General features: G+C 29.9%; 2 protein-coding genes across 3 annotated transcripts in view; both read right to left on the bottom strand.

The window, feature by feature from the left end:
• uex (metal transporter uex) overlaps positions 1-6,284 on the bottom strand; it is a 55,041-nt gene extending 48,757 nt beyond the window's left edge. The window contains exons 1-2 of one of the 2 annotated variants that reach the window (XM_065499867.1): positions 6,210-6,284; positions 5,488-6,118 (exon numbers count right to left, since the gene is read on the bottom strand). In XM_065499867.1, the coding sequence (XP_065355939.1) occupies positions 5,488-6,038 (551 nt within the window). In that variant the 5' untranslated portion in view covers positions 6,039-6,118; positions 6,210-6,284. Of the gene's footprint in view, positions 1-5,487 lie in introns of both variants that reach the window. The other variant, XM_065499866.1, reaches the window with a different exon arrangement.
• Positions 6,285-9,401: 3,117 nt separating this feature from the next.
• LOC135951119 (NHL repeat-containing protein 2) lies at positions 9,402-12,230 on the bottom strand. Its single transcript, XM_065500700.1, has 3 exons — positions 11,922-12,230; positions 10,655-11,862; positions 9,402-10,506 (listed from the first exon to the last, which is right to left on the bottom strand). The coding sequence occupies exons 1-3, from the start codon at positions 12,154-12,156 to the stop codon at positions 9,718-9,720; spliced, it is 2,232 nt and encodes a 743-aa protein (XP_065356772.1). The 5' UTR covers positions 12,157-12,230; the 3' UTR covers positions 9,402-9,717.
• Between the last annotated feature and the right edge of the window lie 1,996 nt (positions 12,231-14,226).

The following is a 14,226-nucleotide window of genomic DNA, read 5'->3' as shown; positions in this document are numbered from 1 at the left end:
TCATTTGAAACTGATACCAGTGGTTGTAGAATTCTTAAAAAATCATGTAAAAATTAAATTTTCTAGACTTTATTTAATTTTATTAAGATAGAATAGTTTGTTTATTTTAAAATACAATGTACCATTGAACTGGGAAATGAATAGATAAAAAATTGGCAGAGTATAAATAAAAAAAAAACTTGTTAAAGATGGTACTAAGAATTAATAAAAATTTAAAAACAAAATAAACAAGACTGTAAATTATTCCCAAGATTAAATGAAAAATTAAAACACAAACAAAATAAATGCCGCCAATTGTTGTTAGAAAGTGGATTGTAATGTTCATGATGATGATGATGATGACGTGATGATGATTATTATTTTTATTTTACAACTATTTACACGTCACACTGACCTTAACATCGTATTGTAACCAGAAAAAAAGCGGGCGTGCGCCACATGTGAGATTGAAAAAAGCATGCTGTGGGAGAATCATAACAATATGGTTTATATATATTTTGTTATTGCTTTGGGAAAGAATTTACGGGATGCAGAGGAGCTTCATATGTTCTGTACATTATACTTTCAGTTACTGTGGGCTGTGTCTTCTTTTTATTTTTATGGTTAAGAAACAGTTGGCATCTGTTCGTCTGTCATCGTATATTATAACAATGTTTATATGCAAATTCTCTATAAGATTTATGAATTTAGCAGAAAAGATATATGTATGTATACTACCTATTTAAAGAATCTCTTAACAAAACGTAAACACCGGGTGCTGGGTGCAGTCGGGTAAATTAATTTGATGTCTGTTGATGATATTTTTAAAATGTGGCACTCTTTAGGCAGTTAGCAAGAAAACAAAAGAATATAGAACATTGATTTTTAAGGTATTTTATTTATTTGCAAATAAATTTTGAAGGCAAGAAAGGAAAGGATTTAAAAAATAAATAAATTCAATTAAAATATAATTTAAATGAATGGGCTTTTTAAAATAAAACAAAATATAGAATATATATATGAGCACGTTTTTAATAAAATTTAGCCCAACGAAAAAATCTAACAATATATTTTTATAAAAACTAAAAATAACTAAAGAAATTACTATAAAGATTTAAACATAACTTTCCTTTACACTTCCCCGGATTTTTTTATTCTACAATTACTTTTTGAATAAATTTTAGTAAAATATAATATCATTTTTTAAATTACCTTTCGGTCCAGTTCTATAAAGTCTTAGAGCCAGTTTTTGACTTCGTATTTAAATATGAATTATATTTAAGTTCTATTTAAATACGAAAATGAGTTTCTCAGTGCTTTTTTAAATGATACTTAAATGGCCAACGTTGGCCATTTAAATTCTATTTAAGTTTCATAAACTACCATATGTTTTTGACAGCTGACTTTTGTTGTTTAGTTTTTTTTCGACTCTATTGTAGTGAAAAAAAAACAAACAGCAGCGCGCTGCAGCGTTTTGCTAAAAAAAAGCGTCTTGCAAAAACTACAATTCCGATTCGGGGCAATTGGAGCTTCTTTTGTGCATTTTCCTACCAATAATTTTATTGTTTAATAAACTTTCATTTCTTATTGGGTAAAATGTAACAATTTTTGTTTTGGTTGAACAGCTGTTTTAAGCAAAACTATCGATAATTTTTTGATATTTAGTAGTGCTGCCATACTTTTATCTTATTTAAATAAGACAAATTATGTAGCACTGAAAAACTCAAACTGTATTTAAATACAACTTAATTTTAAGTAAAAATTAAGTAAATACGTATTTAAATAACAAGTCAAAAACTGGGCATTAGAGTATAATTTTTTTATTTCACCATGATTGGCAAGAGTATATATACATACATATTAGGGTATTCAATCGATTAACCGTTAATCGGTTAACCGATTAATTTTGGACGGTTAACTGTTCGAATAATTTGAAATTGCCGATTTTCAAATAACAAATAAACCGATTAATTTGTGTCGATTAACCGATTAACCGAAATTCCTTTTTTTTTGCACTTTAAACAATTTTTTTGTATTTATTTTTCCATTTCAATTCAAAGACAAATTTCAAATTAAAATTAGATATTTTGGAACATCCAATAAACATGATTAGTGAGTATGTATAACAACTGACATATTTAATTTACATGTATTTGAAACTTTGTTTGTATTTACATGTATGGACGAAACTTTTTTTGAAATGAGTCTTTTATCATAACTAAACGAAACTATTAAATTGAAAATCTAAAACAATTCAAAAATGAATACTCCTTATCATGCTTTTGATTTCTCCAACATATACAATCAGCGAGAGTTTTTTCCAAGAAAAGTTTTATTAAATCTAAAGAAAAAAATCGTTTAAATTACACAAATCATGCGATTTCATAAATATAAATAGTAGATGTTAATCACCCCTATCGCGAATCAACATTTCACATGAAATATTTTCCCTTTTCCTTTTTTCGTTCATCAACTTTGTTCACGTGAAAAAAATTCCCTTGTTGTGAAATTTTTAGATGGAATTTTGTAAACAATAAACAGATGTTACGAACAAAATCAACTATTGTGAATGTAAAGTTCATCATGATATTCCCGATAGCAATTTTCCCTTCGAGGGAAATGAATATTTCATGGGAACAAAATTTCACATGTTATTGCCGATAGGGGTGAATATCTTTCTAATCTGTATTAAACCCAAATTTTTACTTATCAAATATACGAGAAAACATGAATTTTAATTTTGATGTTTACAACAAAAAAACACTCTCACACAAAAAATAATTGACTTTTTTGAAAACTGATGAAACTATATGAAAGATTATAGAACAGTTCATAAAACACGGATTTTAAGTTATGACGTTGTTGCAGCAAATAGGCGATATGTTTAAAAAAATTATCTCAAATACCTTATTTGCTGTTTTTTATGTTTTTGTACACAAAATTCGTTGTTGTATTTTCAATTTAAAATGAAAATAGAAATTATTCGGTTAATCGAATAATTTTAAATTAACCGAATAAATATAAACCTCGGTTAATTATTTGCTCGATTAACCGATTAAACCAGAAACCCGATTAATTGAATACCCTAATACATATGTAAGTTTGTCATTCGGTTTGTAATTTCTACATTTTTCATTTGCGACCCCACAAAGTATATATATTCTGGATCGTTATAGAAAGCGGAGTCGATGTAGCCATGTCCGTCTGGCCATCTGAATGTTGAAAACAACTTTCAGTTGATTTCATTCATACATCAATATATCCGTTATAGACCCGGTTCGGTCGCTATTTAAAATCGAGAAAATCGACCCACAAACCGCTGAGATATAAAAAAAACCAGTACTACCTCGATTTTTGATCTACATACGTATATCTGGATTACTAACTCATAACAACGCGTATATAAGACCAAAGTAAGACCGACATACAATGGGTCAAAATCGGGAAACATATTTTTTCCACCGAATTTTTTTTTTACAAAAAAAAATATTTTTTCCTAAAATTTTTTTTAAAATAAATATAAAATTTTTTTTCTTCAAAATACATAAATTTAAAAAAAAATATTTAAAAATTAAAGAAGTTTTAAAATTTGTTTTCCTAAAATTTTTTTAAATTTTTATTTTATATCATTTCATTTATTCAGAACCAAGACCTAAGCTCCGAATATACATAGCTCTCTTACTTGTTATACCCTTCACCTTCGTGAAAAGGGTAAATATGTATAATTTTGTCATTCCGTTTGTAATTTCCAGACCCTATAAAGTATATACATATATTCTGGATCCTTATAGATAGAGGCGTCGATTAAGCCATGTCCGTCAGTCTGTCTATCCGTCTGTCTGTTGAAATCAATTTTCTGAAGACCCCAGATATCTTCGGGATCCAAATCTTCAATAATTCTGTCAGACATGCTTTCGAGAAGTTTCCCATTTAAAATCAGCAAAATCGGTCCACAAATGGCTGAGATATAAGGAAAAAACCAGGACAACCTCGATTTTTGAACTAAATGGATTAACCAACATTTTTTTTTCGCCAAAAAAAAAATTAAAAAACCAAAATTTTTTTTTCACCAAAAAAAAAATTAAAAAACTAAAATTTTTTTTTTTTAAATTCAAAAACAAAAAATTTTAAAATTAAAAAAAAAATTTAATTTAAAATAAAAATTCGAAAATTTTTTTTTCCAAAAAATTAAAAAAAAACTGGAAAAAAAATAATTTTTTTTTTACCTAAAAATATTTAAAGTTTGCATTTTGAAGTATAAGATTCGAATATATGTAGCTCTCTTACTTGTTTTTTTTTCAATGTTGGCTACCTTTGACCTTAAAGTCCCATTTCAGGTCAACTGTCATTGCCGCTAACAACCATTACCGGAATAACTGAAATTACCGTTCTTATATAATCGTAAAAACCGTTACATCTAAAAATTTTTGATTTTATTGAAATCTACAGAATTTAAAATATGATAAAATACCAACGTCAATTTAATTTAATTCAGGATGAAAATACCGTTAACAAAATAATCCAAATTTACTTTACTGTTCCATGTTTTTACCCATTTGAATTGGTAGCCAACTTTGTTTTTTTTTTATTAATTAACATTTAAAATTAGTAATAAATGTAATTTAGTTCAAAATACATTGACGATTACAATACAGAATTTTCATACACTTGTTTAAATAATTCAAGATTTATCAAGTATTTATGCTAAATACATCTTAATATTTTTATATCTGGCTATAAAACATTTCTTATTCATATTATGTATATTATAAATATTTTTTTTTCATCTCACGCTTTGTGAAATTTATATCTTTTTTTTTAATTAAAAATAAATATTACTTAAAGCTGTCAGATAACGAAAACTAAATATTTGCCAATTTTATGAAAAAAAGATGTATGATATTTTTATGTTTAAATTTGCATTAAAAAATGTTTATTGTGGTACTAATAAATAAAAAAATAGGTATCTAGTGAACAAATTTTTACTTCCCGTAATTTAAATTAAAAAAAAAAATTAGATTAATTAATATTAACGGAATTACAACATATTTTTGAGTATGTATCTTAGATAAAAATTATTTTATTACCATATATTTATTTATCTTAAACAATTTCATATTTAAGTAAAAATTATGTTTGTTTTAAAAACATTTTCAGTCAATAGGATTTAAAATTACTCATGTCAACATTTTCGTGAGTCACATACTCATCTCAAAAACTCTAATAACAACAAAGTTGCAAAATGTAAAATTCTAAATGTAAATTTAACAGATTCTGTTAAGATTTTAACATTTTTACAAACAAATGCGTATATACGCAGCACTTTACACTAGTGGATGGATGTGTTCAATGTTTATAAATACACAAAATTTTAGAGGGAGGGACATTCCAGACATAGTTAACGCAAAGTGTTTTGGGTAGTTCTTTTATTTATTTTTAAATGCGAAAATTTTTACAAACCGTTTTTTTTAACTTTTAAATTGTATCTTTTTGTAATGATAAACTCACCTTTTCTGTTGATTTGCCAATTGTGGCAATAATAAATTTTGAGTGTCATTTAATTTGTTGGAGTTTTTATTATTATTGTTGTTGTTGTTATTATTAAATTTTGTCGATGATGTTGTTGTTGTGGTATCATCAAATGTTGTATGTTGTGGTTGATTTATTAATGAATCACTATTCGCCGCACTGGTAACGGCACAATTACAAAAATTGATTGCATTTGTAAATAAAATGAAAATCAATGCATTCAAAACCAGCGGACACCAATTACGACGAAATGAACGTGTCGCGAATATACTCGATGTCGAGGAGACGATGGAGGAGTGAGGACGCGCCATTGATTTTCCGCTTTTCACTTTATGTTTACTACCACTAATTCTACTACCACAATTACTATTATTAGCCGTCATTATTATCGATGAACGACTGATATTTTTTTTGGGGGTCACCATCTCCTTCATCATAATTTCTTTATTTTCATCAGACACATTTTCACTATTGGAATTTCTAGTCCGTCTTTGGCAATTTTCTGAACGTGGCAAAGGTTTAACTTCCATTACTTTTTTTATTATTATTCTTAAATAATTCTATGTATTTAGCACTGTTTTAATGTGTTCACTTTATTTTATATGGAAAACTGAAATGATTAAATTAAAATTAGCACTTTTCGTTTAATTTATCAAAACACTTGCGAGGCAGAGAAGAAATAAAGAATTATTTTTTCTAACCACAAAACAAACGCACAAGAAAATGTGTTCTTTTTTTTCTATTCTTCCCGACTGGCACAACTTCTCTCTTTGCTGTCTTCTGTTTGACTAGTTTTATTATTATTTTTCTTTTATCCATTCCTCTTTAAACTACAAAGGGTTGCCAGTTAATTTGTTTGATTAGTGTTGTCAATCGTTATTATGAACATGTTGCGATTTTTGTTTGTAAAAGGTAACGGTAACGCTAATTTGGATTATATCGATTTAGGGGTAACGGTATTTGGCTTATTCCTGTAACGTTATGTTAGTGGTAGCGGTATTTATTTCGGTAAAAGTATTTTAATGATAACTGTTGTAATCCTGAATTAAATTATTAATAAAAAGTTGGTATTCTATTACATATATTTCAAATTCGGTATTTTAGTGATAAGGGTAATTACAATTATTTCGTTAAAGGTAGCTTAAGCTGGCCACACACGAGTGAGTCTGCTTTCACACACAGCAAGTTTACTTGAAGCAAGTCTCTGTGTTTCATTTTTTAATGTCTCCTATAAACTCAGACTTGCGGCAAGAAAACTTGCTGTGTGTAAAAGTAGACTTATACCCCTTTCACACTAGGCAATTTAGTTGCGCAAGTATCTTGCCCAACAACAGAACAGCATGCAAAATTTTCTTCTCCTTAACACAAACACAAGAGACTTGCGCAAGCAAATTGCCTAGTGTGAAAGGGTTCTTAGCATACCATTTCTCCACACACTTCGGCCCATGCTCGAATAAGAGCGGTTTTTAATGTTTCACGCCTACTAATTCATTTTTCCCCACAAATTTCTACAAAACCTTGTCCATATGAGCTTTAGCAAACTCAAGCCGAAGTTTACGATTCTTCGCTGAAATGAGTGTTTTTTTCGTGCTGTTCTGCTATTAAATCCATTGTCATGTAAAATGTTTATAATTGTTCGTGGAGAAACCATTTTATTGGAACATTTTTGATGTGTTCCGCCAATTTTGGGGAGCTTATTTTCGGATCGTGGTTCACTACTTTCAAAATATTGGTAACATCACTTCTCGAAATCTTCTTAGGTCTGCCAGATCTTAGCTCATTTTCGGTTCTATTGGAGTTATTATAATTTTTAAGATCGTCTGTACAGTAGCCGACTTAATTTTGTTGTCTTAGCAATTTCTACATAAGATTTATTTTCCTTTCGGAGATTTACTACCATATTCCGAACTGGAATATGAATCTCTTTTCAATTTCAGTTTCTCTTAAGAATTTCGGTATTTAAATGAAGACAATTGCAAAAGTTATAAACTCATTAATTAAAACCCCTTTCGATCTCATTAATTAAAACCCCTTTCGATCTATATAAATTCCAAATTTCATTACGTTATCATAATCCATTAAAATTTTACATTTATTCGATACACTTTTTTTTTATTTATTTATATTTCAAAAATGCCGCAAGCCCTTAGGGCCAAAATTAGCAGGACTACAACTAAATCAATTTAATTACATTAATAAAAGTATTAATACAAACGATTTTTAAATTTTTCTTTACGAAAAATTCCGAAATTATGAAATTTCAGATTGTTTTGGAAAATGTTATTCTGAAAATTGATAGTATAAATTTTTTTCTTTAAAATGTTAATACTCCCTTTAGTCCTAAGGTTTTCTAGTGTTATGTAATTAATTTATGTGGAAAAAATGCTCAGTCATTTTTTATCAATTATTTATTGTAAGATGTAAATCTTATAAAGAACACTTAAATTTTTGTTGTTTTTTTTTTAAATTTATTTCTTTATGTTAGTAGTTTAGTACAAATATAACATAATAAAAAAGCCAATTAAACAATTAAGGCCTTATTCATAATCAATTTTTAAATGTATCAAAGGTTTATAAAACAAATTTTGTATGGAAGTTGTTTATAAAATTAAAAATTGATTATGAAAAAGAGGGTTAGTGTTACACAAAATAAAATAATACAATAATAATCTCAACTTTACTGTTTGTTTTTTTTTCGTTAAGAACTTAACAAAGTCGTACACCATTTGGTGTAATATGAACCTGAACAATACACTCTTCACTCTGTGTGTAAAAGTAGACTTATACCCCTTTCACACTAGGCAATTTAGTTGCGCAAGTATCTTGCCCAACAACAGAACAGCATGCAAAATTTTCTTCTCCTTAACACAAACACAAGAGACTTGCGCAAGCAAATTGCCTAGTGTGAAAGGGTTCTTAGCATACCATTTCTCCACACACTTCGGCCCATGCTCGAATAAGAGCGGTTTTTAATGTTTCACGCCTACTAATTCATTTTTCCCCACAAATTTCTACAAAACCTTGTCCATATGAGCTTTAGCAAACTCAAGCCGAAGTTTACGATTCTTCGCTGAAATGAGTGTTTTTTTCGTGCTGTTCTGCTATTAAATCCATTGTCATGTAAAATGTTTATAATTGTTCGTGGAGAAACCATTTTATTGGAACATTTTTGATGTGTTCCGCCAATTTTGGGGAGCTTATTTTCGGATCGTGGTTCACTACTTTCAAAATATTGGTAACATCACTTCTCGAAATCTTCTTAGGTCTGCCAGATCTTAGCTCATTTTCGGTTCTATTGGAGTTATTATAATTTTTAAGATCGTCTGTACAGTAGCCGACTTAATTTTGTTGTCTTAGCAATTTCTACATAAGATTTATTTTCCTTTCGGAGATTTACTACCATATTCCGAACTGGAATATGAATCTCTTTTCAATTTCAGTTTCTCTTAAGAATTTCGGTATTTAAATGAAGACAATTGCAAAAGTTATAAACTCATTAATTAAAACCCCTTTCGATCTCATTAATTAAAACCCCTTTCGATCTATATAAATTCCAAATTTCATTACGTTATCATAATCCATTAAAATTTTACATTTATTCGATACACTTTTTTTTTATTTATTTATATTTCAAAAATGCCGCAAGCCCTTAGGGCCAAAATTAGCAGGACTACAACTAAATCAATTTAATTACATTAATAAAAGTATTAATACAAACGATTTTTAAATTTTTCTTTACGAAAAATTCCGAAATTATGAAATTTCAGATTGTTTTGGAAAATGTTATTCTGAAAATTGATAGTATAAATTTTTTTCTTTAAAATGTTAATACTCCCTTTAGTCCTAAGGTTTTCTAGTGTTATGTAATTAATTTATGTGGAAAAAATGCTCAGTCATTTTTTATCAATTATTTATTGTAAGATGTAAATCTTATAAAGAACACTTAAATTTTTGTTGTTTTTTTTTTAAATTTATTTCTTTATGTTAGTAGTTTAGTACAAATATAACATAATAAAAAAGCCAATTAAACAATTAAGGCCTTATTCATAATCAATTTTTAAATGTATCAAAGGTTTATAAAACAAATTTTGTATGGAAGTTGTTTATAAAATTAAAAATTGATTATGAAAAAGAGGGTTAGTGTTACACAAAATAAAATAATACAATAATAATCTCAACTTTACTGTTTGTTTTTTTTTCGTTAAGAACTTAACAAAGTCGTACACCATTTGGTGTAATATGAACCTGAACAATACACTCTTCAGCAGTTAAACTATTTCCAGTTACAGTATCCCCATCATCGTTGAGAACCAACGAAAAACGTTTCAGAAGACAACTTTTGGCATCACAAAGACTTAAAGATAAATCCAATTTAATGTTTTCCTTTGGCACATCAGCATTAAGCTCATCCAGACGTTGCAATTGTAATACAAATTTACCATCGTCTAAAGAACCTTTAGTATTTAATGATTTTAAGGCTGTATTGGCACTATTAAGAGACCATTTCTGAGGAGCATCTGTAGTAAATTTCAACTGATCATCCAGTGAAATGGAAACTTGTAAACTTAATTGTTTACAACGTTTTAGAGGAAGACTTTTAAGTAATTCTAAGCCAGAACGCAAAGGACCATCGGTAACAGTTTCGTCTGAATTATTGGCCTTTTGGAAGTTTAAATTAATTGGTTCTGCTTTTAGGGTTTGCATATTAACACGTAATATTTGATGATTATTGGTGTCGGAGACAAGCATATATTGTCCAGTTGTGTCAAAACATAGGCCAGCTGGTTCATTGAATTGTTGCAGTTTAGTATCATCATTGTGTTGTTTTATGGCCAAAGTTTCAATGGTGCTTGCGTCAACATCGATAACTTTAAGTTTATGATTGTAGGTATCGGCGACATAAACCTTTCCATTAATATGATTATAAGTAAGTCCCAAAGGATGCTGGAGTTTAGCTGCATATTGTTTACCATCGACATCACCGAAAGCAAACAGATTCTGAAAGGAAAAGAATTAAAAATTCTCAAGTAATTGCTTCTACATGAATTCAATTAGGATTATAAGTCTGCAAAACTATAAAACCTTAACTGGGAATTTTTATACCCTTCACCATCATATATAACACTCTCCGTCATTAATCACTCACCTGTGGATTACGATCTCCTCCCACAACAGCCAAAACTTTACCATCCACCATGGATGCCTTGCGTATACTCGAACTCTCACTGTCCGCAATATACAAAAAGTTCTTGGCCATAGCCAATCCCGAAGGCTGCGCAAATGCAGCATTTTGTGGATATGAATTGTTACGATTCTCCTCCATTCCATTGCCAATCACAGAAACACAAGTACGTGGTTCGAACTTTTTGAATTTCCACCAAATCATGCCTTCCGGAAAGTAGCCCCATATTTGATGAGTACCAGCCATTGAAATGATAATAATGGTTTTCTCAGGTACATTTTGTTCGTCCAAATGAAAAGACATATCCATATCTCGTGTCCTAAAAACAGCTACATCCCAGGGAGAGGATATCTGTTGCAGCGGACCAATTTTACCGCCCAGGCGATCATGTCCTTGCTGTCCAGTACCAGCTAGGGTTTCGACTGATTTACAGCTTAAAGTGACTTGACGTATGGCATGATTTTCGGTATCGGCCACTATTAGAGTGTCTTTGTTGAGAAATACGACACCTTGGGGACAATTGAAACGGCAGGTCTCCAAATCACCATCTGCCAAGCCTGCTACACCGCTACCGATTTTTTGCAGCACATCGCCATTAGGCTTAAAAACCAATATACGATTGTTGCCGGCATCAGCTACGGCAAAATTGCCCTCTTCACTGCGTGCTATTTTGGCGGGGAATCTCAATTTAGAGGCAGGCAACAGATCTAAAGAAGGTTTTAGGGGTAAAGTGAAGTCTTTAAGCTCTTGCTTTTGTGCAAAGAATCTTAATGCCTGTTCCGTGAAACGTTCCAAAAATAAGGCATGGCCTTCACCCATTAACATTAGCAAGGGAGCTCCACTAGGAGCCAAAACCATCAAGGTGGGCCAACAGCGTATGCCAATGGCACGCCACAAAGTCATGCGTGGATCATTAACTATAGGATGTTCAATACCATAACGTTGAGCAGCTGATAAAATATTGGCAGCATCTTTTTCATTTTCAAACTTGGGACTGTGGACACCAACCACCACCAGCCCACGATCAATGGGGTATAATTTCTCTAAAGCATTCAACTCGGGTAATATGTGCATACAGTTGATGCAACAATAAGTAAAAAAATCCAAAACCACCAACTTTCCCCTTAAACCCTCCAAGGTCAAGGGCTGACTCACATTAAACCAATCAAGATCTTTAATAATAAATAAATTTGAATATCTGTTAAATTTTCCAAACAATTTACCCTCTTACCTTTTTGTATTTTATAATTTTGTTTTCTTAACACATCCAAAGCACTATCTGCTTCCCAGCGCCTGAGAAAATCTTGAAAAACTTGTGCCTGTGCTGCTACATCTTTGGCCGCCTTATAACGTCCCTGTAGCTCCTCAGTTATATATGCTAGCATGTCCATGGGTTCCAGTTCATCAGTGTCCATGTTTGTAAATAGATTTTGTATAAAACTTTTCGACTTTTTCCAGAATTTCATAAAAAAAAAATTGGGAACTTGTTGTTGGTGGAAAGTGAAGTGATTTCACTTGTCGGGCAAAAAAGGTAAATATGTCAAAAAAGAAAAAAAAATAATAATGTGGTATGTTCAGTGAGTTTAATTTCAGTCGAGATAGTAGTGCCACCACCATAGAGAATTATACATAGAGACGAGACACTCCGAATTGTCAAACAAAAATACAATAAATCATATGTCTGGTACAACAACAAAATACATTGAATAGCATGTATTTTGTTGTTGCAAGAGACTTAGGTTTTTGACAATTTCGTCTCGTCTCTACCCTGTCGGACTTTTATGAGCTGACTCAAAGTAAATTAATAAAGTAGCGACAGTACTACAACAAATACAACATTTACAAAAACCACAAGCAATTTTGTTGTTGGTTTAAGGTCTGAGCTGTCAAAGTTGCCTGTTGTTGTTTTTGCTTTTGGGCTTGTTGTATTTTTCGCCACAACAACCACAAGTGAATTGACAGTTCAGACCAAAGTAAAAAAAATAGTCAGCTGTTCTACTGAGTCTACTTTATTAATTTACTTTGAGCTGACTCAAAATCAAGTTGACTTATTGCTAACTCATTTACAACTAACTTCTGAAGTAACTCAATATTGATGCAGAGATGAGCTATTTGTTTTTTAAAACATCTGACTTCTTCTCGATAAGTATTAAGCTAACTTTTGACTCACTCAAAGCTGATGCAGAAATAAACAAGCATTAAAGAGAGTAAAAAGCAAATAAGAAAAAATAAGTTCTATATTTTTTTCTTCATGATCATGACAGTTAAAGCTGTATATATTTGTTTTGTTTATAATTTTAATCAGTTTGTCTAGAAATTTGAGGAAGACCACATACGCAAACGGTTTAAAAATGTCGCTTTTTATTAATTTCAGCACATTTCTAATTACTTTGTCTGGTTTCTTCTACATTATCTCGAACTGCATCTATTAAATTATACGATAAGTAGAAAATTAACGTAGTCACTCGAAAGTAATATATAAAAAGAAGTGTACACTTTGATGTTAACACTAACTGCGGAAACGGGTTGACCGATTTCAACCAAAATTTCTGGGTACTTAGATTTTTCTATATATTCTATATAAATATAAAATAAAACAATGATAAAAAAATTTCAGCTAACCACAAGCTAGCTCATTGTGAGTTAGCTTGTGGTTAGCTGAAACTTATGTAGAATGACTTATTTAAATTAACTATAAGTTAACTTGTAAAACCTAATCATTAATTAGTCAGTTCATAGCTAACTTATAGTGCAATCATACTTTATGTGCCACAAGCTAACTCATAATGAGTTAGCTTGTGGTTAGCTGAAACTTATGCATAGTGAGTGAGTACTGACTCGCTCTGATGACACTACATGGAAAAACTGAATAGGGATTTACAAGGGAAATGAGCTAGTTTTTTAGTCACCTGTGACTCATTTCTGATTGGCCATTAGTTAGTTTTAAGTTAACTCAAAGTCCGACTGGGTATGTTACCCTATGACTCTAAACATGTGTGAGTAACAATATTACACATGTGTCGGAGTGTTTTTAAATTTTCTACAGGCAACAGAGTTTTATATGTTTTAAATTTAAATTTATATGAATTTCCAATACCAAAAATTGTAACTCTGTCCTATAGTTTAAATCATGATGTAATAAGTAAGGTGAGATCGTTTCGACAACAAACACAATATTTCTTGTTAACAAGTGCATAGGTTTTGTCAAAATTGAATTTGTCAAATAAAGAATAAACAAACTTTATTTTGGCATCTTTTAGATTTTTTTAAGGGGATGTTTATTTTTTAAGTTCAATTTTATTGAAACTCACCTGATTATTTTATATTTTTTATTTTAGCAAAATTTTGCGTCAAAATGTTGCTTTTCAGAATTAAAGAGATTTTAATTTTTATTAGAATTTTTAAATTTATTATTTTTTATGTCAACACACAATGTAAATAATCTTTGACAAAACCGTTACCAATGTAAACACAGAGCTTTTGTTATTTTTGCATATTAACTAAAAAACGGCCGTTAAATTTAAATTATATTTGAA

This window comes from Calliphora vicina, chromosome 2 (genome assembly GCF_958450345.1).
Source record: "Calliphora vicina chromosome 2, idCalVici1.1, whole genome shotgun sequence".
Taxonomy (NCBI): Eukaryota; Metazoa; Arthropoda; class Insecta; order Diptera; family Calliphoridae; genus Calliphora; species Calliphora vicina.
Note: the sequence above shows the minus strand (reverse complement) of the source record. Positions and strands in the feature narration are given on the sequence as shown.